General features: G+C 36.7%; 4 protein-coding genes across 8 annotated transcripts in view; 3 read left to right on the forward strand and 1 right to left on the reverse strand.

The window, feature by feature from the left end:
- Window positions 1-2,065: 2,065 nt before the first annotated feature.
- Window positions 2,066-9,189, forward strand: LOC111434379 (nitrate regulatory gene2 protein-like). Its single transcript, XM_023071841.1, has 5 exons — window positions 2,066-3,758; window positions 4,449-4,633; window positions 5,641-5,864; window positions 7,604-7,934; window positions 8,564-9,189. The coding sequence occupies exons 1-5, from the start codon at window positions 2,981-2,983 to the stop codon at window positions 9,017-9,019; spliced, it is 1,974 nt and encodes a 657-aa protein (XP_022927609.1). The 5' UTR covers window positions 2,066-2,980; the 3' UTR covers window positions 9,020-9,189.
- A 3,562-nt stretch (window positions 9,190-12,751) lies between these two features.
- Window positions 12,752-14,979, forward strand: LOC111434105 (WAT1-related protein At3g30340-like). 5 transcript variants are annotated; one of them, XM_023071413.1, is made up of 7 exons: window positions 12,769-13,072; window positions 13,301-13,418; window positions 13,546-13,608; window positions 13,686-13,802; window positions 13,883-14,288; window positions 14,372-14,523; window positions 14,679-14,979. In XM_023071413.1, the coding sequence occupies exons 1-7, from the start codon at window positions 13,060-13,062 to the stop codon at window positions 14,839-14,841; spliced, it is 1,032 nt and encodes a 343-aa protein (XP_022927181.1). In that variant the 5' UTR covers window positions 12,769-13,059; the 3' UTR covers window positions 14,842-14,979. The 5 variants fall into 5 exon arrangements, with proteins under 5 accessions (XP_022927183.1, XP_022927180.1, XP_022927181.1 ...); XM_023071414.1 differs by having other exon boundaries at window positions 12,770-13,196; XM_023071415.1 differs by having other exon boundaries at window positions 12,752-13,418; window positions 14,372-14,577; window positions 14,616-14,683.
- Window positions 14,980-15,487: 508 nt separating this feature from the next.
- On the forward strand, window positions 15,488-16,815 carry LOC111434106 (cell division cycle protein 123 homolog). The gene has a single exon (XM_023071416.1). The coding sequence runs from the start codon at window positions 15,581-15,583 to the stop codon at window positions 16,589-16,591; it is 1,011 nt and encodes a 336-aa protein (XP_022927184.1). The 5' UTR covers window positions 15,488-15,580; the 3' UTR covers window positions 16,592-16,815.
- A 374-nt stretch (window positions 16,816-17,189) lies between these two features.
- LOC111434104 (DNA damage-binding protein 1a) overlaps window positions 17,190-27,197 on the reverse strand; it is an 11,411-nt gene continuing 1,403 nt past the window's right edge. The window contains exons 2-19 of the mRNA XM_023071410.1: window positions 26,645-26,693; window positions 26,079-26,138; window positions 25,895-25,986; window positions 25,292-25,343; window positions 25,067-25,129; window positions 24,815-24,864; window positions 24,457-24,532; window positions 22,753-22,962; window positions 22,524-22,630; window positions 22,313-22,421; window positions 21,772-21,972; window positions 21,429-21,644; window positions 20,648-20,758; window positions 19,814-20,089; window positions 19,121-19,401; window positions 18,576-18,927; window positions 18,205-18,489; window positions 17,190-18,077 (exon numbers count right to left, since the gene is read on the reverse strand). Coding sequence (XP_022927178.1) covers window positions 17,496-18,077; window positions 18,205-18,489; window positions 18,576-18,927; window positions 19,121-19,401; window positions 19,814-20,089; window positions 20,648-20,758; window positions 21,429-21,644; window positions 21,772-21,972; window positions 22,313-22,421; window positions 22,524-22,630; window positions 22,753-22,962; window positions 24,457-24,532; window positions 24,815-24,864; window positions 25,067-25,129; window positions 25,292-25,343; window positions 25,895-25,986; window positions 26,079-26,138; window positions 26,645-26,693 — 3,172 coding nt within the window. The 3' untranslated portion in view covers window positions 17,190-17,495. The remainder of the gene's footprint in view (window positions 18,078-18,204; window positions 18,490-18,575; window positions 18,928-19,120; window positions 19,402-19,813; window positions 20,090-20,647; window positions 20,759-21,428; window positions 21,645-21,771; window positions 21,973-22,312; window positions 22,422-22,523; window positions 22,631-22,752; window positions 22,963-24,456; window positions 24,533-24,814; window positions 24,865-25,066; window positions 25,130-25,291; window positions 25,344-25,894; window positions 25,987-26,078; window positions 26,139-26,644; window positions 26,694-27,197) is intronic.

A 27,197-nucleotide genomic window follows, 5' to 3' on the forward strand; every position in this document is an offset into this window, starting at 1 on the left:
TTTTTTTTAAATGAAAGGGTATTAATAAATTTTTTTTTAAAAGTTTGATATTTTTTAAATATTATTAAAAGTTTAAATATATTTTTTAAAATAAAATATTAATAGTTTTCTCCTTACATTTTTATAAAAAAAAAAATTAAGAATATTAAATTTAAAAAATTTAAGAATATTTTAAGATAAAATTGTATTTTTATTAATTTAAAAAGAAGGCACCGCAAGGAAAGTGGAACTTACAAGTGAGTTTAGCCCAATAACCTGCTTCCGGCCCATTACATTAACACCTCGTTACGGCCCAAACAACTTCGAGTCTTATTTATCTTTTTATTTTTTTGTTAAAATTTAATTTCAGTATTTTAATCTTAAGGTTATTTAATAAAAACATAGGTCACATTAATAACTAAAATTTCACGGAGTTAAAATATCAAATATTCAAAAGTCAAAATGCAAAACTAACATTAGTTACAAAAGTCAAATATTCTTAATATTCATAATAATTTAAAAATCGGATTAGTCGGATTGACCAAACTAAAAAAATTCTAACATGTGAATCGATCCAAATTTTCGGTTTTCAAAAAAATCAACCCAATCGGAATCAAATATTTTTTAACTCAACTCAACTTTTATGATTTAGGTTGAATAGTTTAGATTGGTCGAGATCTCGAAACATATGAATACCTACTTTTTTTTTTTAGTTAACAAAAATGAAAAATTAAATTATCAACCCGATACTTAGTACTTTATTTATCGAATTATATTTATAGTGATATAATTTTAGTAGATAGGGTGTGAATAGGGTGTGGCATGCCACCTTTATATGTCTTCATAAAAACATCCACATGCAAGCTCGTAGATTGCTTCTGAAACATTTCATTTTAAATTAATTATTACGGGACATTATTATTATTATTTTCGACATACTTTTACAAAAATGCCCTTTTACATATTCTTTTGGTTTAAAGTTTCCAGTACCACTTAAAGACACTTTAAGGAGATTGAGGTAAAACTGACACGTTCACTTCCCCTTCTTTTCGGTTCCTACAAAATAATAATAATAATAATAATAATAATAAATAAATAAAAATAATAATAATTTTATTATTATTTTTTTCTTTTTTAGAAACTAAATTCTTTATTCGATTTATATTAACAATATTGTAGCTCGTGAATATTTAATATTTGAATTTTTTGAGATTTTTTTTGTTAAGAAGGTAAATATAATTTTTTTAAATAATTAAAAAGGAATAAACAACTTGATTGTGAACCTATGGATGTTAATGTAACTCGATAACTCGACCAATCTCGACTATCTACCTCAAATCATAAAAGTTGAGTTGGGTTAGATTTTTCTTTCTGATTGGGTTAAATTTTTTGAAAACTGAAAAATTCGATTGGATTTGCGAGTTAGACATTTTTTTTATCCGAACAACCCAATCAACCTAAAATAAGGTTACAATCTAATTCGATCCTACCCTTGAAAAAAATAAATTGAGAATATTTTAAATGTATAGATATGGTTTTTTTAAAAAATAATTCAACTGTACAACCCAATCCAACTCAAATCCAATAGAGAGGATTGAATTAGTTAGTGAAATCTATGGAAGTTATTTTAGTTACCAACCCAATGTTCGAAATTTGGAGTTAGTTGAAATTTTGCTTCAACCCAACTACTATCAATAATTTTATTTATCTTTAAAATTTAATTTGTGATAATTTAAACCCATAATAATTACTGGATGTATATAAACTTGGATGATAAAATAGAAACAATTTAAATTTAACAAAATTAAAACACTGCATTTATTTTATTTTATTATTTTTTTTTTCTTTTTTACTTTGCATGAAATAAAGTAGTATTTGATAAATTTTAATTTTAAATTAGAAAAGAAAAAGATTAAAAATATAGAATTTTAAGAAACATAAACACTATACCCATAAATAAATTTAAATAAAAAGTCTATAAAAATTGTTTATTTATTTATTTATTGTCAAAAGGTATAATTAAAACAAACCAGTACTTTTTGATAATTTAATCGAATATAATTTTTCATTTGAAAGTTGTAGCAGAATCAAACGAATTTTGGACCAGTCCCCCTTTTGAAACAGAACCGCCATTGATGATGGCTTATGAGTAATGGAGCTTTCCAGACCATTTCATTGGATACTTCTCGCTTCTCGATCTTCGAGCTTATTAAGTAATCTGTAAAAAGGACGAACAGATAAAGGGGACACTCTCCTTGAGGTACTCGCAAGCTTCTATTTCAATATTACTGAAAATTTCCTGTTCTGTTTGACGATTTCTCGGAAACCATCAATGGCTGTCGGATTACCACTTTACGGTTGTTGTTCTTCTGGGTAGGATGGGGGGAGTGGATTCTGCAGCTGACAGTTTCTGAATGTCAGAGCGACTGTTCTAATGCTACTTTTCAAACATTTAATCAATTAAAAAGAGAAGGAACTTCTGCGAGACTGTTCTTAGATGTTTCTTTTTATTGATTTGTTTGTTTGGTTGTGAGTTCGACGAGATTTTGAAGCTCTATGGTTTTGGTTTCTTTTCTGCTTTTGTTTTTTTGTGAGTCCTTGGGCCAATCAAATGCTGTAAATCGTAATGCACTGGTTTGAGCATAGAAGATTCGAGTGGAACCGTCAGAGGATCGTCCTGTTTCTGTGATATTCTTCTTCTTTTCATGGATCATAATTTCGGTACTTGGAGTATCGCTGATTGTGAAATTTTTGTAATGAACATTGGATTTTAAGCCTTTTGTTTGAGTTTTCGAATCACCTAAACGTGAAAGAGGAAGATTCTTTGGGGAAGTTGAGTGATTCAGACAATGTCAAAGGTATTGATGAGGAGTTCCTGGTTTTGGGTTTCTCCCTAATGATTGTGCTGCTTGAGTTTCTTTCAATTGGGTCTTCCACTTCTGCTGCGTTCGTGCTTAGAACTCTATAACAGATATCGTTTATTTGTCTCCCATTTGGTGAAATGGGTTGTGCTGCTTCAAGTATTGATGAGGAGGAGAGAGTGAAGGCTTGTAAGGAGAGGAAGAAGCTAATGAAACAATTAATAGGGTCAAGGAAAGAATTTGCAGATGCCCTGCTAGCTTACTTGAGGGCATTGAAGAATACAGGTGCAACCCTTAGACAATTTACTGAGTCCGAAACTTTGGAGCTTGAAGGTACGATTTATGGCTTGGCATCGCCTCCATCACCGCCTCCTCCGTTGCCGCCTTCTCCGCCCCCACCGCCGCCTCTTAGCCCTGATTTGAGAAAGCATGGAGCTGAAGATGCCCAAGAAGGAAGCATTGTTATCGATGAGGAGGAGGATGATCATAGCTCATCGCCTCCAATTTTGAGCTCATCTTGGGAGTATTGGGATCCTTTTGAGCTCTCTGCTGTACATGAACAAAAGAAGAGTGAAATTGTGGGGCCAGTTGAAGAGGAAAATTGGGCAGAAACTAGGAGTGAATTTGAGGAAGAGGATAAGAAGGAAGAAACTGTAGAAGGTGTCGTGAATCCAGTAGCTAAGAGTCTAGAGCAAAGGGAATTGGTAAGCTGTATTTCTTCTACGAGGAGCTTGCATATGAAGGTCGCAACAGACATGGGCATGATATCATGGAAAAGAAAGAAAACCTTGGGAGCCGTGGTCAAGGAACTCGATGAGTATTTTCTTAAAGCATCAGGTGGTATAAAGGAAATAGCTGTTCTCATTGATATCAGCGCAGGAAATGATTTTCCCCCACTTCATTTCAGGGAAAGCAAGAGTAAATACACTCTTTCTTTATCAACTTATTTGCCCCCTTTGTGCAGTTTATCTCATTTTTAACTTTCATACTTGAAGTTCTTAGAAATTGTTGAAAAATTATCCATTTTTCCCCAAAAAATCTTCAAATGGTATGGTTTTATTTCTTCCTTATGGTTATGGCATCAAGAACCTAGACACAAAATTGTAAGTTTGAGATTTTATCAGATATTTTATAAATTTCAAGAACTTGCATTTATTAGATACTTGTTTAAGTTGAGAGACTTATTGGACACATCTCTAAAAGTTTAAAAACCAAACATGTAGCTTATAATGATCTTTCATCGTGTTTATGCACCAGAAGCCATGCTTGTTCTTTTTGGGTTAATCCATGTCAGTCTCAGAGAAATTCAGATGGAAATCCTCTGAGACTTATTATGCTAGTGAAATTAAGTCGATAATCTCGAGCTGCCCTGTCTTAAGACGACTGGACGATTCTTTTGTTCATCTTTAACTTCATTTTTTCATTATTTTGTAATTTTCTCTGTATGATTTAGAAGTTTGTCTCTTGGTTAAAAAAAGAAAAAAAAAAAAAAAAAAGACCATAGTTTCTTTCATAAGTTCTATTTATTTAATTCATCATCAGACATGATTTAGTTCCCAGTATTTTTCTGCAAATCTCTTGAGCAATTCTTTAACCTATGATTTACAGGGAAGAGAAGCAATTCTGCTAAGGTCTTCAATGCATTATCGCGGAGGTGGTCATCTAATTCACTTCAATTTACAACTGATTCAGTAGAGTTTCTTGGTCCCAATGAACCGTGCCGGCCTGGAGCTCATTGCATCACTCTAAAAAAACTTTATGCAGCAGAGCAAAGACTTCAAAAAGACATCAAGGTAAAAAATATAAGAACCGTGCTGATATAAACTGGTGTGTGAAATCTCAGAATATATGTTTTATTTGTCTCGTCGTTGCCATAATAGTTGTAGGCTGTGACGACTTGTGTCCAAGAGAAACAGATGAAAGCAAAAAAGTGAAATGTTGTATAAAATTATATGATCTTCTTGTTGATATGAATACCATCTTTAAGATTAATATATGCTTTAGGAATCATTGAAACTCTTGAACGTTTATTGGCGTGTACCATGTACATCATGTTTGAGAATGAGAAGTGGCTAAGTGCAGTTCAATGTTGACTTGTAAAGCTCTGTCAGATCCCACACCGATTGGAGAGGGGAACGAAACATTACTTATAAGGGTGCGGAAACCTCTCCTAAGTGGACGCATTTTAAAATCTTGAGGGGAAACCCTTCAAGGAAAGTCAAAAAAAGACAATATCTACTAGTGGGGGTTAGGGCTGTTACAAACTCACCTGCAAAGTGCAGTTTAGTGTAGACTGCTCACTTTACATTCAGTTAGTTGTTGCTGGGAAGTTTAGTAGAACATTGGAACAACTGTTTTCATTCATCGATGTATTTTAATCGAATTCGTGTTTCTAAACTGGAGCCTACGGGCTACTGCAACTTCATGTACAGACCTCATTGCTTTTTAATTGCTTTTTCTCTTATTAGATTGTTTTCGAAAACCATTGCTTTAGTATGAAATGATGCCAATTCAATGCAGTTTTGATTGCTGGATTTTTTTTTTTTTTTTTTTTTTTTTTTTTTTTTTTTTTTTTTTTTTTTTTTGTTNTAGTGGTTGTGTATTATGTGTGTATTTATGACTTATATTTGTATATTTTTTCTTATTGGTCGATGGTCTTTCTTCTTATAAGAGGACCTTCAGAAAATAGATATACAGTAATTTTATTTCTTCCCAAATTTAAGTACGGCGTATCCTTCATAAAGTTTTATTGAGATATTTTTTCATGTTCTTGTTTCTTATAATTTTTTGTGTTTTACAGGAAGAAAAAGGTACAATTCTAGAGCATGAGAAGAAAGCTTTGCTACTGCAAAAACAAGAGGAGGAACACTATGATTGGACCAAGACTGAGAAAACTCGTCAGGCTGTTGAGAGTTTGGAGTCTGACTTAGTACGTCTGCGGCAAGCTATAGGTGAAGATTGTGCTTCTATATTGGCGCTAATGGATGAGGAACTACATCCACAACTGGTTGCTTTAACTTCGGGGTAAACGCACATATGTTTTAATTGAGCCCAGGCGAGAAAACCTTATCTTCCTTTATATGCATGTGCAGGGATATTCAACAATGTCACTTTCTGAATGAAAATGAACAAAGATTTTTTTTCTTGTTCTCCTCGGTTTTTGTGAGATCCCACATCGGTTGGAGAGGAGAACGAAGCATTCCTTATAAGGATGTGGAAACCTTTCCCTAGTAGACGCATTTTAAAATCTTGAGGTGAAGCCCAGAAGGGAAAGTCCAAAGAAGACAATATCTGCTAGGACGCTGGGCCCCCAAGGGGAGTGGATTGTGAGATCTCGTATCGGTTGGAGAGGGGAACGAAACATATCTTATAAGGGTATGGAAACCTCTCCCTAGCATATGCGTTTTAAAACCTCGAGAGATCGGTTGGAGAGGGGAACGAAACATATCTTATAAGGGTATGGAAACCTCTGCCTAGCATATGCGTTTTAAAACCTCGAGAGAAAGCCCAAAAATGATTATCTGCTAGCAGTGGGCTTAAACTGTTACATATCTTATAAGGGTATGGAAACCTCTGCCTAGCATATGCGTTTTAAAACCTCGAGAGAAAGCCCAAAAATGATTATCTGCTAGCAGTGGGCTTAAACTGTTACATATCTTATAAGGGTATGGAAACCTCTGCCTAGCATATGCGTTTTAAAACCTCGAGAGAAAGCCCAAAAATGATTATCTGCTAGCAGTGGGCTTAAACTGTTACATATCTTATAAGGGTATGGAAACCTCTGCCTAGCATATGCGTTTTAAAACCTCGAGAGAAAGCCCAAAAATGATTATCTGCTAGCAGTGGGCTTAAACTGTTACATATCTTATAAGGGTATGGAAACCTCTGCCTAGCATATGCGTTTTAAAACCTCGAGAGAAAGCCCAAAAATGATTATCTGCTAGCAGTGGGCTTAAACTGTTACATATCTTATAAGGGTATGGAAACCTCTGCCTAGCATATGCGTTTTAAAACCTCGAGAGAAAGCCCAAAAATGATTATCTGCTAGCAGTGGGCTTAAACTGTTACATATCTTATAAGGGTATGGAAACCTCTGCCTAGCATATGCGTTTTAAAACCTCGAGAGAAAGCCCAAAAATGATTATCTGCTAGCAGTGGGCTTAAACTGTTACATATCTTATAAGGGTATGGAAACCTCTGCCTAGCATATGCGTTTTAAAACCTCGAGAGAAAGCCCAAAAATGATTATCTGCTAGCAGTGGGCTTAAGCTGTTACAGGTGGTATCAGAGTCAGACACCAGGCGGTGTGACAGCAAGGACGCTAGCCCCAAGGGGGTGGATTGTGAGATCCCACATCAATTAGAGAGGGGAACGAAGCATTTTTTTTTTTTTTTTTTGAAGGGTATGAAAACCTCTCCATGTCAGACGCGTTTTAAGACCTTGAGGGAAGCCCAAAGGAAACCTCTCCCTTTTACCACCATATGCCTCTGCACCCCTAATGCTCCCTTCCCGGAAAGAAGAAGAAGAAGAAGAAGAAGAAGAAGAAGAAGGAAATTTTTGAATTGGCTGCTTGCATCTACTCTACCCACTAAATAATTTCATCCTCATTCATTCTGTCCTGTTAAAGGAGTTGCTTTGCTAAAACTGTACTCAAGCTAAAATAATCTCTCTGCCATTGGTCTTTTGGCAAATATCTGTGTTCTCTGAGTCTTAAAATTATCTATTATCATTCCTTTTCATTTTTCTGCTTCACTTTTGTACAGCTTATTGCACATGTGGAACATAATGTCTGAATGCCATCAAGTTCAGAATCAGATCTCCCAGCAGTTGAACCATCAAAGCAACAACCATGATGTGGATCTAAGTACAGATTACCATCGCCGAGCCACGGCTCAGCTCGCAGCCGAGATAACTGCCTGGTACAACAGCTTCTGCAATCTCGTGAAATATCAGCGAGAGTACGTAAAAGCCCTCTGTAGGTGGACTCAACTTACCGACTTCCTTGTCGATCATGATAGACGGAGTGTTTGTGCATCTGTGGTTCTTAACCTCTGTGAAAAATGGCAGGATGCCCTTGAAAGATTACCTGACAAGGTACTTATTACAGAGTAAATTTTAGTTTATGAGTACTTTGACCTTGTTCTGATGATTAAAGGTATGAATCACTGGAGAATGTTGTCATGGAAAAAATGTTGATCTTTTAGTTCAAAGTTAGCACAAATTTTTTAAAAAAATCAATTTCAATCTTACTTGAGCGTATCTTTTACTTCAGGGTAGGAAATTAAACCACATATTTTAAACGCTAAATTATGCTGATTTTGGCCATAATTGAGCATATTTGAAATTTATCTTTGGTAGAAGATAAGATGCTTCTTTGACAAGTCATACTTTATATTATTCTGCATGTCAAATCATGTGCTGAAAAATGGTAATCTTCTTTTATCATCCTTTAGCTATTAATTTATATTATTGTGTGTGCTTTGGTTGGCTCTGCTTTGTTGCGGGCTTCCTTTTTGTGTTACTCGCTTGTATTCATTATTGCCATTACTGATAGATGTAATTGGTGGATTTCTCTACTCACCAAGTGAATGTTGTGCCTCTGCCACCATTTTTGACTAAAAAGACATTGAAAATTGGCTTACTTTTAGTAGGTTTATGTGTTTTTCCTATTTACTTTGCATGAGAAGCACCGAATTTCTATTCCCTCCCCGTCTTTCTTACAGGCAGCTTCAGAGGCCATCAAGAATCTCTTGTCAGCCATAAGCTCCCTAAAACTCCAGCAAGTGGAGGAACAGAACCTTCAAAGGAAATACCAAAAGCTGGATAAGAGACTTCAAAAAGAGATGCACTCATTGGCGGAGATGGAAAAAAAGCTAGGGAGAAGCTTTCTGTCTGAAGATGGAAATGACAATTTGAGCCACAAGAACCCTTTGATGCTAAAGTGTTCAAAAACTGATGCCTTGAAGAAACTTGTCGATACTGAGAAGGCCAAATATCTGAACTCCGTCCAGGTCGGCCGAGCCATGACATTAAACCATCTGAAAACCGACCTCCCCAACGTTTTTCAGGCGCTTATGCGATTTGCTAGTCTCTCTGGACAAGCCATGGAGTGTGTTTGTAGTAGTGTTACACCACCTGAGGAATGTTGTGATGATGCAACAATGAGCTCTACAAACTGAGTTCATTAGCATTTTAGGATGGCAATGGCCCCAAGAACATGTTCTTATTGTCAGAAACTTGCTTTGCAGGTTCTTATTTTTTGTTGGATCTGAGTGTAACCATTACAATTAAACATGAAGTCCAGGTTCATCCAGTCCCTGGTTTGATTGGGGACACATTTTTTTCTCAACCTGCCTCCAACGTATTATCAGATTTATTTCAAGAACTGTCATTATATTATCATTTTTCTGCAAAAATGTGAGATTCCACGTCGGTTGGAGAGGAGAACGAAACATTCTTTATAAGGGTCTTGAAAACCTCTCCCTAGCAAACACATTTTAAAAACCGAGGGAAAAATCCAAAGAGGATAATATCTGCTAGCGGTGGGCTTGGGCTGTCACAAATGGTATTAGAGCTAGACATTGGACAGTGTGCCAGTGAGGATATTGAGCCCTGAAGGGGGGAGGACACTGGGCGATATATCAACAAGGATGTTGGACCCCAAAGAGGGGTGGACTGTGAGATTCCACATCGATTGGAGAGGGGTTCAAGTGCCAACGAGACACTGGGCTCTGAAGGTGGGTGGATTGTGAGATCTCACATCGGTTGGGGAGGAGAGGTGGATTGTGAGATCCCACATCGGTTGGGGAAGAGAACGAAACATTCTTTATAAGGGTGTGGAAACCTCTTCCTAGTAAACACGTTTTAAAAACTTTGAGGGAAAGCCTGAAAGAGAAAACCTCAAGAGAATAATATCTACTAGCGGTGAGCTTGGAAGCAATATTCTTAAGTGAAACCGGTGCATCAATTAAATTAGGCCATCCAAATGGAGTATTATCTAAAACTAGAATTGGACGAGTATGCTTCTAAAATCCACCTCCAATGCTTAAAATTCAGTCCAAAAATCAAACCAAAAACTTCTAAATAAAAAAAGGCCTATGATTTTCCTTTTCGCCCATAGTATATCCCATCAAAAAAGTGAAGGAAAACAAACAAACTTTATAGGCCATAAACAGTGAAATGTCATTAGGCAACAAAATGAGTTTTTTTGACTTCATTGGTTGAAGAAAATCCATGGGGATTCTGACCATTTTGTTCTGATTTGCAAGGTGTGGCTCTAATAATCACACTTCCATCAATCACTATCTAATATAAGAGGCTTTGGGAGACAGTTCTTAGTGCCAATGGGAGAACGTGATAAGCATTGCTCAGTTCTCTGTTACCAAATAATCACACTCCAAATTCAATGTTTCAGCCAATAATTTGAGGCAAAACTCAAGAACAAGCCTTTCCTAATCATATTGACAACCCTCTTGCAGTCCCCTAGCAATAAAAACAGAGCTCAATGGGATGCCTGCTGCTGTGTATTGATGGTGCTTCTTGACTTAGTTGAAGCTACCCTGTTCATCTTTTTTTACTTGAAATGATGCTCTTTTGTTTGTCAAAATTTAAAGCCAAAGATGGATTAGTGACAGGTTAAAATAAACTTTTGTTCCATATACTTCGTGGGAAGTGCCTTCAAGAATCAAATTTAGAATTAGATGCATCATATTTGTACCCACCAACTATTTTATTACACCCCATTAAGGTAATATAATATATGATGCTTTGTTTGATCTCATTAAACCATTAATTCTTTGCCCTTGAAACTTTTATTGGCATATGATTTACTCCAAAGAAAAAGTTAAGGTGGGTATCTCTCCATTTAGCTTTAGGGAAAGGGAAAAGGGGTAGAATCTTGGTAATTGCCGGGAAGTAGGATTTTGCATGTTGTTCTTGTTGAGGATTGTTGGGAGGGAGTCCCACGTCGGCTAATTTTGGGAATGATCATGAGTTTATAAGTAAGAAATACATCTCCATTGGTATAAGGGAAGTCCAAAGCAAAGCTACTAAAGCGTGGACAATATCATACTATTGTGGAAATCCATGATTCCTAACATGGTATTAGAGTCATGCCCTTAACTGAGCCAATGTCAATAGAATCCTCAAATGTCGAACAACGAAATTGAGACCCTCAAACGTGTAGTCAAAAGTGACTCAAGTGTCGAATAAAGGGTGTACTTTGTTCAAGGACTCCTGAGAAGAAGTCGAGCCTCAATTAAGGAGAGGTTGTTCGATGGCTCCATAGATCTCAGGGGAGGCTCTATGGTGTACTTTGTTCGAGGACACTTGGGGTATCGTTGGTTGTTTGAGGGGAGGATTGTTGAGTTCTTCTTCTTTTATGAGAAGCCCAAAGCAAAGCTATGAGAGTTTATGATCGAGAGTCGTGATTCTCTAGAAAAACTGGCTTTCTTGTTCATGAAGTTTGAGAAAAGCTCAGACTTCAAAAGCATCCTTGTTCCTCAAAGAGAAGATTTGAAAAAATACAGACCAATTGCTTAGATTTAAACTGATTCTACTCGTTCAACTCGTACATAACTCAAAGAGTTGTATACGAAGTTGAGATATGTCCATATGACGAACAAATCATTAACGAAATACCACATCTTGAAGTCCGCTTTGCGGTATCACGATCATGTTTCAAGTACTGGAGAGCCTGGTCATAAGAGCTGCATAATCAAAGTATTTTGGCAAAGATCATTTTGAGCATATAATGGGAGGATCAACCATTCAACTTTGCCTCATGTCACTTCATATTGTAAGTGCAAGCACAAATTTGACTTTTGAGCCATATATAGAACTAGAGGCAATCACTCTCACCTAACAAGCATTACCACTTCCAAGCTTCATAATGCTCATAAACTCCTAACACTTGCTACATGCGTATCAGGCACTGCTCGTTATCACTATACAATAAGTCAATACGGGTCCGAACATTTGTTGAGCATAATAGACATGCAATAGTGATCACGAGAGCGAAATGCATAAACTTGTTGACTTCGAATGACCTTATCGTATCTAGGTTCCATATTTTCTAAAAAAAGACACATCGTCATGTCTGTGTTGTGTCTTATACTGTAACAGCCCAAGCCCACCGCGAGCCGATATTGTCCTCTTTGGTCTTTTCCTTTCAAGCTTCCCCTCAAGGTTTTTAAAATGCGGATGCTAGGGAGAGGTTTCCACACCTTCATAAAGGATGTTTCATTCTCCTCCCCAACCGATGTGGGATCTCACAATCTACCCCCCTTCAGGGCCTAGCGTCCTTGTGGCACTCGTTCCTTTCTCCAATTGATGTGGGACCCCCGCCAAATCCACTCCCCTTTGGGGTCAACGTTCTTACTAGCACACCGCCTCGTGTCTACCCCCCTTCAGGGAACAGCCTCTGCTGGCACTCGTTCCTTTCTCCAATTGATGTGGGACCCCCGCCAAATCCACCCCCTTTGGGGCCAACGTCCTTATTGGCACACCGCCTCGTGTCTACTCCCCTTCGGGGAACAGCCTCCTCACTGGCACATCGCCTAGTGTCTGGCTCTGATACCATTTGTAACGGCTCAAGCCCACTGCTAGCAAATATTGTCCTCTTTGTGCTTTCCCTTTCGAGTTTCCCCTCAAGGTTTTTAAAACGCATCTGCTAGGAAAAGGTTTCCACATCTTTATAAAAGGTGTTTCGTTCTCCTCCCCGACCGATGTGAGATCTCACATATATGATTCTCTAGTCTATATCTATGCTTCTTAGATTCTCATAATGTATTTGGATGAAATGTATTCAAAAGGAAACGACTATGGTGTTTCGATTTCAAGTTCATGAAACCACTAAGCCTTTTGGAGTGCATATATCAGATCTACCAAGCATCCATTACTTTCTTTCTTTGTGACTACACATCTTTTTGTGAGATTTGACATGTTGTTCTTCAAGTGCCATGGAAATAGATAATAAATGGGAGAGGATTTTTATTTTTTTTCCAAGGCAAATATTTGATTCCAAGATATTAGACAGAGTTTCTCGGCTGTAGTTGCCCCAGCTTTCTCTATCTCCCTCTTAACTCTTCAAAGATGCTCAGCACTAAAGATTAACAAGAAAGGGCATCATGAGATTATAACAACCTTGCTCGGTCCTTATAGACTCACGCTACATTTCAAACGTCAGCGTCGTGACGATTCATGAGCTTACTCCAAACATATGACTGTTAAAGGTTCCATAGAAAGGGAGCAGAGACAAAAACTGATACAAGATGCTTTCATAGCAGTGCTACAAGTTTCACTGTTCTAAATAATTTCCCTTTCCCTATCAGAAAAAGGCTAAACTTATATATATGCGTGTGTTTTCACAACAAAAATCGTAGTTCATAAGCTTTTGGGCATAAAAGGTGTAAAAATGAAGCCTGTTGTGGTAATGCTTTCAATAAATCTTGCTCTTGCAGGTGTGAACATACTACTTAAGGAGATTCTTAATGAAGGCATCAGTCAGCTACTCATCGTCGTGTATCGACAGACGATTTCCTCTCTTTTTTTGTTGCCAATAGCCTATTTTTGGGAAAGGTAAAGGCACCTTGGTTCATACTAGACACTGCATTTTCCTTCTTACTTGTCCAAGTTCTTCTTTGTTATGTGAAAAGCTTTTAAATGATTCAAAGCTATAGAGTTCTCTGTTTTTGGTGAAATGCAGGAAAACCAGACCTCAGCTTACAGCTTACATCTTATTCCTCCTTTTCATCAGTTCCTTACTTGGGTTAGTATAGACATCTTTTTGTATAAGCTTCACCATAAATTTATGATGTTTTTCTCAGTAAAGATACACTAATGCAGGCTAACACTAACATTATACCTATTCCTAATTGGTCTGCACTACACATCTGCAACTTTCTCTTGTGCATTTCTCAATCTGGTGCCCGTAAATACGTTCGTTCTAGCCGTATTACTCCGGTGCGTACCGAAACGAATCATAGTTCATTTTCTTTTCCAATGTGATGATAGTAGTAACTTTGGTTTCAAAATCTTTCTAGAATGGAAAAAGTGGACATGAAAAGCAAGGGTGGAAGAGCCAAAGTGCTTGGGACTCTGGTGTGCATTTCAGGGAACTTAATTCTGATTCTGTACAAAGGAATGTCGTTGACCAGCCCGGGTTCAGCAACTGCGAAAACGAACGGAGCTCGTGTAACAGTTCAAGCTGACACACCAGGAAAGTGGCTAATAGGTTCATTGGTTTTGACTGCAGGCTGCTTTATGTGGTCCTCTTGGTTCCTTATGCAATCAAGAGTTGGCAAGGTTTATCCATGTCAATATTCTAGTACCTGTATCATGTCCTTCTTCAGTGCCATTCAATCAGCTGTTTTACACTTGATTATAGACAGGAAGAACTCCGTGTTCATCGTGAAAGGGACGTTCGCTATCTTAAGCCTCGTATATGCTGTAAGTATCAGTCTTTTTTCCCTCATAACATATTTGTTGCTAAATTTGTTTGATATTTGATGATGTTGAGATGGGCTTAACAGGGATCAGTGGGTTCAGGGCTGTGCTATGTGGGGATGTCTTGGTGTGTGAAACAGAAAGGGCCAGTTTTTACAGCTGCTTTTACTCCTTTCATGGAGGTTTTTGCAGCCATATTTGATTTCTTCATCTTGCATGAACAGATTCATCTAGGAAGGTCTGCTTTTGTTCTTCATTTTTCTTCCTATTTCTTGATCAAAACTGAGAAATTGTTTCTAAGCTGGGGTTTCTTAAGATCAAAACTAAAAGTTCTGTAGTGTGTGTGGCTTGATTAGGACCAAAAAAATGCTGAAAAATGTGATGCTGTGGCAGTGTTATAGGGTCAGTGATGATCATAAGTGGAATGTATATCCTTCTGTGGGGAAAGGACAGAGAAGCAAAGGAGTGTGCAGTGAACCAAAGGGTATCAGTGGAAGAAGGCTATCGTAACTCAAACATACCAACCACAAGCACAGATGCAGTGGAGAAGATATGAAGTTCCCAAAGTTTTTTTTTTTCCTCAATATTGAAAGAAAAAAATGTTCTTAGCGTTTGATTGGAAGAGTCCAAATAAATATACGATGTGTTACGTGTTATGCTAAAGTTATAATCAACCGACACGTGATAAGTTTGAGATAGCTCAATCGTTTTACGATGTGTTATGTGTTATGCTAAAGTTGTAATCAACCGACGCGTGATAAGTTTGAGATAGCTCAATCGTTTTACGATGTGTTATCTATTCTACTAAAGTTATAATCAACCGGCACGTGATAAGTTTGAGACAGCTCAATTAGTTAAAACGGTATAAACCTCTCTTAAAGGGATTATCGTCTGACCAGAGAAATACAATGATGTATTTTAAATTTTCATTTTAACCAAGTTATTAAAGTAAAAAATAAAAAAAATAAAATATTTCATCATGAACTAAAAAAAAATAAAATTTTTTTTTTTTTAATATAATATCAACAAAAAGTAAATTTATTCAACGATTTAAAAAATTATTGAAACATTTATAAATATTATTTTTTTTTTATCAAAATTTATTGATAATATAATTATTAGTTCAACTCTAATTAATACATCTCAATTAAAATAAAAAACTAATAATAAATAAATAAAACTAACCTTGGTTGCATTCATATTTGGGGGTATAAAAGCTTCCGAGAGCGCAGGGTTTCGTCTTCCCCACGCGTCTGCCCTAGCGAAGAACTGGAAACCAGTGTGGCTGCAACCAAATGAAGCAGGAAGAAGTTAATCGCTGCCAAATTCAAGAATGGTATCCAAAATTCAAATCCTTTTCTATCAAAACCCTAATTCACGAGCTCCCAGAATCTTTCGTTCAGTACCTTCTCGACGACTCTGGGCCTTTCCTCCTTCCACTTTCCATCTCCAACGAGGATGCTCTTCCTAACAGAGTCGTTAATCCCGAGGACGAAGAGGATTACCTGTTGAAAGAAGGATCGGATGATGAATCGGAACAGTCCACTTCTCCTCCTTCGTTTCCGGAGCTTGAATCTGACGTTAAACAGTCGATTTTGTCTCTTGGCGGTTCCGTCTTCCCTAAGTTGAACTGGAGCGCACCGAAAGACTCTGCGTGGATTAGCTCTACCGGAACTTTGAAGTGCTGTTCGCTCAGTGAGATTGCGCTCTTGCTTCGATCGTCTGATTCTCTTGTTCATGATCTCTGTCATGCGTATGATTCCTGCACCGACAAATCGTCGTCGAGGCCGTCGAGATTCTTCCTTGCGCTGCGCAAGTGGTACCCGTCACTTCGGCCAGAGATGGAGTTTCGTTGCTTCGTGAGGAATCGGGACCTGGTTGGCATTTCCCAGCGTGAGGTCACAACGTTCTATCCTGCTTTAGTGGAGAAGACGGAGAGCCTGCTAGAAGTCATCCGAGAATTCTTTATCGACCATGTGAAGTCAGGCTTCGAATCGGAGAATTACACGTTCGATGTGTACGTGACGAAAAATGAAGCTGTTAAGATAGTGGATTTCAATCCATGGGGTGCATTCACACTTCCATTGCTGTTCAATTGGGAGGAATTGGAGGAGCAGAATGAAGAGGTTGATTTCAGAATCGTAGAGAGCCGGAGGGCGGTGAGGCCAGGATTGAAGACTGCGGTTCCATTCGATTACTTGGATACGAGCCCTGGAAGTGGTTGGGACCAGTTTTTGAAAAATGCCGATCAAGAATTGCAGCAGCAAACCAGGGATGATGATGGATTGAATCCCCATCTCCATTGAAGAACATGAATGAGCTTTAAATTTGTGTCCTATTATTGAAATGAGGAAACAGAGACGTGTTTGATAGGTTTTGTTCTTGTATTATGGCCTTAAGTAAGTTTAATAACCCAAAGTCGGAGAACAGTTTGAGAGCTTTTTGCATTTTAGACAAAATGCAAAAAATTGAAAATGAAGTTCTTGTATTAGTTGACCGGGACAGCGATTGTGCGTCAATCATTCTAATCCAACTAATCCAACGGACAACTGTCTGAAATTTGGTCTTGGCAGACAATGTTGGTCTGTTCAAGACTCGGGAAATAATGACTTTAATATCATATCTGATATCATATAATTCGAGTAGAAAGAATAAGAACGTATATAATTAGCCATATTTTCCCGTAATACATTTGGTGTATTTTTATAACGATTTTGACAGAATTTTGGTGACCGATCACACTCTTATACAGACACAACAAAAAATAGTAAAATTCTATCTGACATGAAAGCAAGTAAAAAAAGTTTGTAATGGGTATACAACTATAGGCAACACGAGTAAAAAAAGTTTGTAATGGGTATACAACTATAGACAACATGTCATTAACGACATTAAAGCTAGTAGTTATCAAACTAAAGCTGCTGCTTTCACCAAATATTGAAAATAAAGTTTGCATAAATTCCAATACTGAAGTTGCCAAAGGTCTTTTAGCTACATCTTGAACACTATGCTTTGGGATAAAGCAGAGCAGAAGAACCGGCTCTATGAACAAGGATGAACAAGATAAACAGCACATCAGTATAGGATTCTTGTACCAAAAGACTAAACACGGGTAAACCCAACAGTGATCTCAAATCCAAGCGTGTAAATTCTGGGGAGATCAGAAACAATGAATAAATAAAATTGATTTGAAGTGCAGGCCAGTTCGAATCAATGTAGCCTTGTCAACTCCTCTACTCTCTTGCAAAGCTCCTCAGCCGAAACACCCATCGCCCGAGACACATCTTCCATTTTACTGCGGTTGAGGTCAAGGAACGACTCAATTAGATCTCCGTCCAAGAAATTTTTAGCTTCTGCGGTTCTCTTCTCATTGTTGAAAGACCTCCACTGCTCATGGCTCAGTCCTCCCACACCCTTAATCACTTTCCTCAAGATGGATTGGAGTTTCTCCAAGAACACGTATTGCTCGCGAGGTAGTGAAGCGATGACCCCAATTACGCCATTGACAGAGCCAAAAATAACAGTTGGAATCTGACCCACCTCGGAATCTGGTAAACGCATTACAAGAGAGCCATGTCGGAAACGGTTAACAAATTCACCAAGGTGGTATTCACCAACCACCTCTAGGCGGCTGCGCTCCTCGTCAGTTGCTCCTTCGCTGTTCTTTCGAACAGTGAAGAGGTTGAAGTAATTTTCAGCACCGAGGTAAATGTCGTCGTCGAGAATTTCAACTGCTGACATCCAATTTGCATTGTAGTCACGAGCTCTCTCCTCAATAGCACCTTCCTCATGCTGGTGCAGAAGTAACAACAATCAGCATTCAGAATTACACAAACAAATAAAGCATCCCAATTTATGCTTCTCTTTTGTTCTTGCAGCTAAATTGAAGACGAGCACGAGTTACAGGATAGTGTCTAACCTTGTAGATTAACAGGGATATGGACTTCATCAAATCTCCAACAACAATGAAATCGCCACGAGTTTGCACATAGAGAGCAAGTATGTGTCCATGGTGCCCACATTCAGATTGTAACTCACGAGTACCGTCATCTCGAAGTGTCCATTTGTATAATTGAATTTTTTGGTTAATAGCAGCCAGCAGCTTTCCATTGAAAGCATTCAAGGAATAAACAGATCCCTTGGTTTCCTTCTCAGCAATAAGCTGTAGCTTACCTTCCTCCACAACAAAAACCAATATCCGGCCCTGGAATTGAGAACAGATAACAAGAGATTAGAATAGATATAAAGCTCCTACTCTCAGGTTTTAAAATATACAGCCCATGCTAACACCTTGGTTGGTTCGTTTTCTTCCGGCATAACATATGCAGTTCCAACACAGTAATACACATTACTATCGTCTGAGAACGAGCAACTAAGAATAGAACACCCATACTCATAAGTGTCAAGTGCATAGGTTGAGATGGACTCAAAGGTTTGGTCATCTAATAAGCGAATAAAATGCATTTCAGTGTCTTCGGTGCCCGATTGGTTATATCTCAGACTACAAATAGCAAATGTTCTGGACTGCTCCTGATGGCAGATACGGCGTGCATGCTCCCCAAGCGGGATAGAGCGGATATGAAGCTTTTGAATATCATCAATGGTGCCGATTGTGAGTTCCCCTTCTTTTGCAATTGCAAGGCTGATAACCAAAACAAGAATAGTTGGGACAAAAAGGCATTAACCGACAATCCTCGAACTTATTTCTACACATCGTATTACTTTTAAACAAAATTACGAACAAGTTTATAAAATGTTAGAGACAGACTCTGAAACCTGAGAGCCCTACATACAGAGACAGAAATTCTTCAGCAAACAACACAACCAAGAAGTACCTGTCAGGAAAAGCAGCAGAGTTGAAAGGACACATATGGCTAACTTCCTTCAGATTAACATTGCTGTAAAGTAGTTTCTTGTTACTGCTATAAATGACTGTAGGTCTGTCTGATGCAGCAAATACATGTGTAGCATTCTTGGACGAAAAGGTACGGAGTGTTATAGGTTGGGTTCCAAGAGAAACCTTTTTCCTGTCCATTAGCTCACAAGAATTCGAATTTGTGTTCAATATAAAGTTCAAAAGATGACCATCTCCAAGAGCGCACAGCAAGTAAGATATCTGAAAACAAAATGACACACAAACTTCATAAACAGAAGTTAAGCAAGTCCGCAAGTTATTTACTTAGAACTCGAGGACAGTGTTCAACATATTGAATAGATCCAATTCAAGTTACGTCGTAAATGTCGAAAAATTATTGGATAACATGGGTTTTTAGTTAGCATAGGCAAGACGTGATAATACAAAATCTTCAATTAACACAGGATAAAATCTAAAGAAATAAAATTCCCTCTGGCCAAAAAGTAGGTGACACGATTCCATAATAAGTTTCGGAATACATCAAGAGCATGAATCTTCTTCCATCCCACAACAACTCGTCCATTATAATAATCATTCACATTACAGAAGCAGATTTGACCTAACCAAACCAAATAAACCAAGGTAGAAACAAGGGAAGAGTAAGCACACATACCCCTTCAAAAGTACAAAGAAGAACTGAACGAGGTATTATCTCTCCTCCCAAATGTTCCTTTGTAAGGAGATTCAGGTCAGGTAGCGAAAATATTCTGACACTTATATCTGTCCACATTCCAACTGCAGCGAGCTGACTATAATTTGGGTTGTCACCAATTGGGTTTATGTCGAGACAGGAAATCTCATGCTCCAACTGTATATGTTTCTTTTCAACCAATAATCCGTCGCAAATTTCTAAATGAACTAAAACACCACCGCCTGTTGCCAATAAAACCTGGTGTTTAAGAGATAAGAAATCATTAATCACCTTTTCTATAAATGATAAGACTTATTAGAAAACATAGTATTAAAAGATAGAAACATGTGCGAGATAGATATGTACAATTTTTAAGAGTTAAAATGCATACCTAGAAGAAGGATCGTTTTGCTGATGGTTCTCATATTGTACTAGCTTGCACAACTTTAAATATTTAGCTAAGAATCTAAATTTAAACATGCTTCAACAAATGTAATCCAAAAGAAGATGGTCAAGAGCATATCGATGAAAATGTTGTCATCTAAAAATCACTACTCCTGACAAGCCTCTGTGTATTTGTTCTTGTAACTGGGAAGTTGAGATGTCAAAAGCCCAAAATGAAGGACTTTCATAACTCATCGACCACAAAAGTTTCTCTGAGTTTCTATTTTGTAATAATGATTTTTCCCTTAAATAGCTATCCAAAGTTGAGGCATAAAGGGGAACAGCAAAACGGCTTATGCAACACATCCACAAAATTCATTCAAGCATAAAGAGAAATGAATTAATTAAAGTGACAAAAATAAATCAACACACCTGGGAAGCATTAGCAGTGGCAACATTGATTGAATAGTTAGATGGTGCATTCCATTCATTGCGAAGTTCTCTAGTGGTAGAACTAACTAATCTTACAGAACTTGAAGTAACCTGACATACATTTGGTTGTAATTAGCAGATATCTCAAGTTCAAACGTCAGTGATTGAGGGAAAAAAAATCCAACATCTAAGAAAGCAATATGATAGAATTTAGATGATACATGGGAAAGAACCAATTTTGACCATCAGCTGGATTCATCATTGCATGTACCATTAAAACGGTAATAAAGAATGACCAACCATGAGAAATATATCTGGGTAAGTATATAAATAAAAGTGACAGACAATCAATTTCCAATTAGGATTATGTAGGCCTGATGAGCTAAGAGTTAAGAGGAATTGTTTTTTAGACATTGACCCATTCCTGTCTCCAATCACAAATTTATAAAATATTGTCAGTTTTAATGTCATAATTACAGGATACTAACAAAATATATGTTCGTCTTATCACATGACATTGAATCACAACCTAAGTAAAACGTCTTTCAGCTTGATTAAAATTTAATTTAAAAAAGAACACCGCAAGGCATTCCAGACCCTGTCCCCACCAGATTTTGTTCAGACGAGAGATGACTTGGAGTATAGGCCAGGGACGGGTTTCAACGTGCACCTATTAGAAACAGTGATTAAAGAAATCCATGCATAACACCTAACCAAGTAATTTTTAATGAAAAACTGCCCGTTTAGTCAATTCTTTAGTTACTCAGAGAAAAGAATTTACCTGAACAAGTTGATTAAATAATGCATCATGGCAAAACAGTGTCTGCACTTGAGAGTTGAAACCTTCTATCTCTGTTTCCTCCAATTCATCCTCAAGATTCATTGCCAAAATTCTAGTTTCACTGATAAAGCTTACAACGAGAAATGTATCAAATGGATCATCAGTAGAAGATCTCAATGACCACATTCCTTTTATTCCTTGAAGTTCCACAGATGCCTACAAAGTCCACACATAATTATCACATGAAATCCGTCTGGATTTTTGTGACACGAAACAGGGAAATTTGTATGGATTGAATGAAGATTTATCACAAACATTAACATAACTGATAAAATTGGCAAACCTGTTCGTTAATTCCAATTCCGTTGCGAACTACACGAAGAGAACCGTCCTTATAAGCACCAGAGCAGGTTACAACCTGACCTTGGCCTTGCCTCTCAAGGTCTACCACACAAAAATCAACAATAGGCCCCAAGTTGACATACCTCTCCAAAACTTCTACATATGATCCTTTGGCATCAGGTTGTACATTGAGCTTAACAAGCTGCATTTGCACCATCACACAAAAATATGTTATCATTTATCCAACAACCCAAACTAATTACCCATTTCAATGTGCGCTATGCCAAAAAACTATCGAACTGTATATAACTGAGATGGATACATCATATCAATCCCTGTATGCATGCTCAGTCAATCAGTTGTATACATTCCTATCAAATTCGGAGGTAGCACTGACCTATGTTGGGCAACATCCCATAACATGAAAATATACTAGTTAAAAAAGTGATGATGAGTCAAGAATTTAGAGCAAAATCTATAAGAATAGTTTTACCAAAATTTACACTAGAGAAGGTTGATAGATACATTTATGTCTACCATACCTGAGAATCCCCATAGCTTGACCCAATATATACAAAAGCGTTATCAAGATATGATATGGTAGAGGCAATAGATGTTTCCCCCAACAATTCAATCTTAAGTCCAGTAACCCTACAAATGGAAAGGTCAAGATCCACAGAAACAAACATGAAACTTTGAACAATTAAGGATGTCAAGAAAAATGCCATGAAACTTTGAACAAGAATTAGTTACCTTTCTTTTTCATGAGTTATGACAAGAAGGTGAAGTAGACCAGCATGATCACCAAGCAAGTACCTTGAACCATCAGCATCAACCCTTCCATATGCTCTGGTGATGGACTAGAAGTGAAAAACTTGTAAGAAAGTAGGTCAAGGAAAAAAGGTATCAAAAGTCATAGCTTAGAACTACAGAGATTTAGTATTAGATATCTAAAAACTATTAAATTTTAGCAACAGCATACAGGTCTAATAGGTATTGCTTTAAATGCTGTGGCACTGCAGTAAACAATTGTCTCCTCTCCAATAATGATGACACCACACAGTGGTGGAGGCACAGGTATCAGGACAGCAGCCCCATTATCGAGATTGTTCTGGGACCATGGACCTTCAACAAAATCCTTATCCTTTAGAACAACCTCATAGGTTTTAACATGCCTAGCATCTTTGTTATCCTGAAAACATAAAAAAGAAAAGTAAGCACCACATAATCTTGCCAAGGTACATTAGAACATGTGGATAAAATATGTAATATATGCATCATTCACAAGAAATGAAAACCAATTAAAACTGGAACCAGATTAAATAATTACAATACAAGATCCAGTCAGGTAGAATTGCACTAGAGCTATTAGGAAGAACAGTGTACATTTGCAAAATTTCACCAAAGCTTCAATTTATTTGCCCATATTCTATATAAAATAAAAATATATATGATAGTAACCATAAAACACAATCAACAAACAAACATGAGTAGATACAAAAAAAAAAAAAAAAAAAAAAAAAAAAAAAAAAAAAAAAAAAGAAACTCACTTCACTCAGCCAACCCCCTTGTAAGAACATTGAGAGCTACCATTGCAAAATCTTTTACGAGAAATGGAGCTTGAAGATTGACGAGAAGACAAATGAAAGCCATTCATGAAAGAATTGTTGCTAACAATCCTAACAAGAGTAAATTTCAAATACTTATGAGCACTTTTCGCCAACTATTAAATTAAAGAAATAATAAAAAGAATCTTCCAGATTTTCATTCCCTACATCCTATTGCTCCATGGAAATTATTCAGCTTAAAAAGCACATAAATCATCATTTCCCAAACAAACATTTCTAAATGCAATTAACAACTTAGATTAAGGTTGCTAAATCCAATAAAAAACTAAATCATAGCTCCTTATCATATCGTTCATTCATTAAACTCTCCATTTGCTTCTAATAACATGACTCAAAGTCTCGGCAGCTAAACACAATATCATATTTGAAATAGAGTAACCGACTAACTTCACCTGTATTCATATCGAGCTTCAAATGTTTGAACGCAGAATAAGAATTGTCAGCCAAGACGCGTTTAAATGCGTACTGAGGCTTCTGATCATCTCGCAAATAACACGAACTACGAACGCTCCTCTGCTTCCGGCGCCGTCTGGCCGTAAAGTAGATTGTTAGCGCTGCAAGAGACGCTACAACTAAAGCGATTTTGTCCTTGCGATGAAGCTCCATTAGAATCAATGGCTCCGTTCTCGTTTTTTCCTTCGTTTTTTTTTTTTTTTTTTTTTTTTTTTTTTNTGCCTCTTTTTATTGCATATCACTGAGTTCTTCAAGTAGACTGTTCACTCAAATTATGACAGAAACAACAGAAGACCATAAACGTCCCCTTAGGAAATGATTCTACAAATCTCACCCATCACAGCCAGCATCATACCACACGCAGGCTTGTTCAAGATGTGTTTTGCATTGTGCAATAATTAAAACCAACCAACCAAGATATGAAAATATTTCAACCACTTTCATCCCAAACAACATTATATACCTGCAAATTTTTTCTACTAATGTTGTGTTATCTTCAATTCATAGTATACATGTAGAGAGAGAGAGAGAGAAAACTGAATAGAAAGAAAAAATTAAATCCATTACCTCTGTTATAAGGGAGATGAGAAAGGTAGAATAGGTACCTGGTAAAGAACTACAATTGTAGGCCTTGAACAACCATAAAGAAACTTGATATCCAAAACTTGAAGTTCCTCAAGCCTGAAATAAATAGCCACAAAAGAATAAGCAGTAGCCAAATGAATCAAGACAACAAAACATTATCTTACCAACTAACAAAATAAATAAATAAGAAACGTAACAAATTATCACACAACTATCACTAGTTATTTCATGAAATAATAAGTTGCACAAAACAGGAATAGATGGCAGATGTAGAGAAAATAATGGCAAAAAATAACCGCCTCCCCCCCCAGGAATGTCTTGATTTTATTTGAAGGAAATTTCATAATTAACCCAAGTCCAGTAATCTAAATTGAGTACCTAATGTTAAATGCTTCTTTGAGCTGTCCTTTATTGTCAAAAGGAATTACCTGGCAAAAGAACAGATGACTTTGCTCATAATCCAAAGTGGTCAAAGTGTAACAGATATTTGAAAGCCATGGTGAGTATTTCGTGAAAAGTCAGAACATAACAGGTATTTGGAAATTGAAAACTATGTTGAGTGTTTATTTAAAAAGTCCAACACAAATAGAAGACAAGGATATCTCATTGACATCTATTAAAATTACACACCTTGAACAAGCCATCATATAAATGAAGTCCAATCAATCTACAGTCTGGGTCTATAATACCAATCTGCAGATAAAAGAAAAACCATAACCAAAACATGAAAGAAACTCCTCACATGTTCTGAACTGTGTCGAAATACTATAAACTTGTAAAGAAAAAACTAATAAATTAGAAAACATGACAAAACAAATGAGCAACAGTTTGAAATGAATCCTAGACTGGAGGTACCTGACCACTGTCAGTAGGACGCCCAATGCGATCTGAGACGTCCCCCATTGCCCTGCCAGACATGCCAAAAAAACTGTAAAGATAGAACACTTTGAAGTATATTACATATACGACAATCCAAGTTTAATAAATTTTATTGAGCAAGTAGAAAATTAAAAATTCATTTAAGGCCTATTACTCATATTCTACCTTTCTTCAAGTATCAATGGATTAGGCCTATATCCACGGAAGTAATATTCTGATCAATTATACAAAAAATAAATTCCTGTTGGTAGGATGCAATTTCATTCTATTATTTAAAAGAACTAAATAAATAACCCAAAAGACATTTAATAATCAGAGATACGAGAGTCTTTATTAATTATTAGATACATCCAAACTTGCAGAACTTCTTAAATCCCACTTCACAAAATGAAAGAAATGTAAATAGGAAAGCAACATGTTCTTTAGGTTTTTTTATAGTTTAAACAAACGGACTCACATGAAAAGAAGATAATGAAAAAAACATGAAACTAATTTACAAAAACTAGAATAAATACAATCACATTAAAGGAAGAATAAAGGGGGGAGGGTGGGGAAAAACAACTATAGAAGTACTTGAACCTTGTAATAAGCTCCGAACTCTCAGTATCCCATTGAAGAACACAGAACTTGTACCGCTCAGTTGCTATGAAAAGAAAATCTTGTGCTTCCCCCTATTTAATACATGGGAAAGAAAGTCACAAAAAAAAAGAAGGAAATGTACATTGAATATTGGTAATCAGGGCTTGGAAAAGATATAGCTCACGTGTGGGCGAAAAAGTTCCAGTGTTGCAATCCTCCCGTATATTGGAACATCCAACATAGGCTGCAGAGAAGATGCAGCTAGTGAGGAATGGACCATATGACCAAACCAAGGTACACAACTTCAAAATAGTATTCATTCAGAGTTTTCAATCCTTGCACTTGTGGTGAATAACTCAGAAAATTGATAAATCATTTCTTTCTTTCATATGACCCTTCTATTTGTCACATGAAGTATGAAATTTTTTATACAATATCGAAAACTTCGTACCATTACTAACCAAATGAAGTAGGTGCCAGTTTCATGGTTCAAAATGGGCAATGACCATTGATAACTTGACGTAGATATGAACTTATATGGACTATATCGTTTCATATCAATTGACATAACTTATTTCAACTTCAAACTAAGATAAATGAGCATATCATAAAATAAAAATTTTAGGAATAAAAAATTCAAAGCCAAAAGGAGAAAAAGAAAAACTGAAACTCTTGAAATTGAAAAATCTTCAGTTCCCTATAATTGAATCGTTAAAGAAGAATCAAGAGCAAGAGAAAGAAGGGCGATACCTGCAGGCCTTGAGCAGTAAGCAAATGAATTTCTATGCGGGTACATTTCCTGAGACCAAAATTTAGGTGTGAATAAATTAAACCGCATCGCATTGCATTCTTAAAGTATGTCACAACGACAATAAGAAAGCTTATACGACAATGAAATGAAATAACATGAACCCCGGCCAATCTGAAGCATCTATGGTAGTTGTTTCATTCTGAACATAGAATTATTAAACCAAAGAAACCCAAACACACAAAAAGTCTATCGTGTACATACCAAAAATAAACAAGGAAACCATAGACCGGGCCAAATGGAGAAGGAATTCATTGTACAAAATGACGAACAAACGAGTATTAGCGGAAATTAAGAAGCCTAGAGATTAAGAAACTGAATTTCTAAACTTGTTGGGCCCAATTTGAGAAGCATAAACCCTAGCTCGTCGGAAAAAAAAAACATATTTCGGACTAGCTTGGTTTATTACCAATTTCCATATGATCTGACATAAACCCTAGCTCCTATTTCGACTATCCGCACAAAAAAAAAAAAAAAAAAAAAAAAAAAAAAAAA

Source organism: Cucurbita moschata, unplaced genomic scaffold (genome assembly GCF_002738365.1).
Source record: "Cucurbita moschata cultivar Rifu unplaced genomic scaffold, Cmos_1.0 Cmo_Scf00044, whole genome shotgun sequence".
NCBI classification, from domain to species: domain Eukaryota; kingdom Viridiplantae; phylum Streptophyta; class Magnoliopsida; order Cucurbitales; family Cucurbitaceae; genus Cucurbita; species Cucurbita moschata.

Bases quoted from the DNA above. Each gene is read 5' to 3' on its own strand.
- LOC111434105 (XM_023071411.1), top strand. From the start codon at position 13,255: ATGAAGCCTGTTGTGGTAATGCTTTCAATAAATCTTGCTCTTGCAGGT. The intron at 13,609-13,685 runs GTTAGTATAGAC...ACACTAATGCAG, and splicing joins TTCATCAGTTCCTTACTTGG to GCTAACACTAACATTATACC. The intron at 13,803-13,882 runs GTGCGTACCGAA...AAATCTTTCTAG, and splicing joins GTTCTAGCCGTATTACTCCG to AATGGAAAAAGTGGACATGA.
- LOC111434106 (XM_023071416.1), top strand. From the start codon at position 15,581: ATGAAGCAGGAAGAAGTTAATCGCTGCCAAATTCAAGAATGGTATCCA.
- LOC111434379 (XM_023071841.1), top strand. From the start codon at position 2,981: ATGGGTTGTGCTGCTTCAAGTATTGATGAGGAGGAGAGAGTGAAGGCT. The intron at 5,865-7,603 runs GTAAACGCACAT...ACTTTTGTACAG, and splicing joins CTGGTTGCTTTAACTTCGGG to CTTATTGCACATGTGGAACA. The intron at 7,935-8,563 runs GTACTTATTACA...TCTTTCTTACAG, and splicing joins TTGAAAGATTACCTGACAAG to GCAGCTTCAGAGGCCATCAA.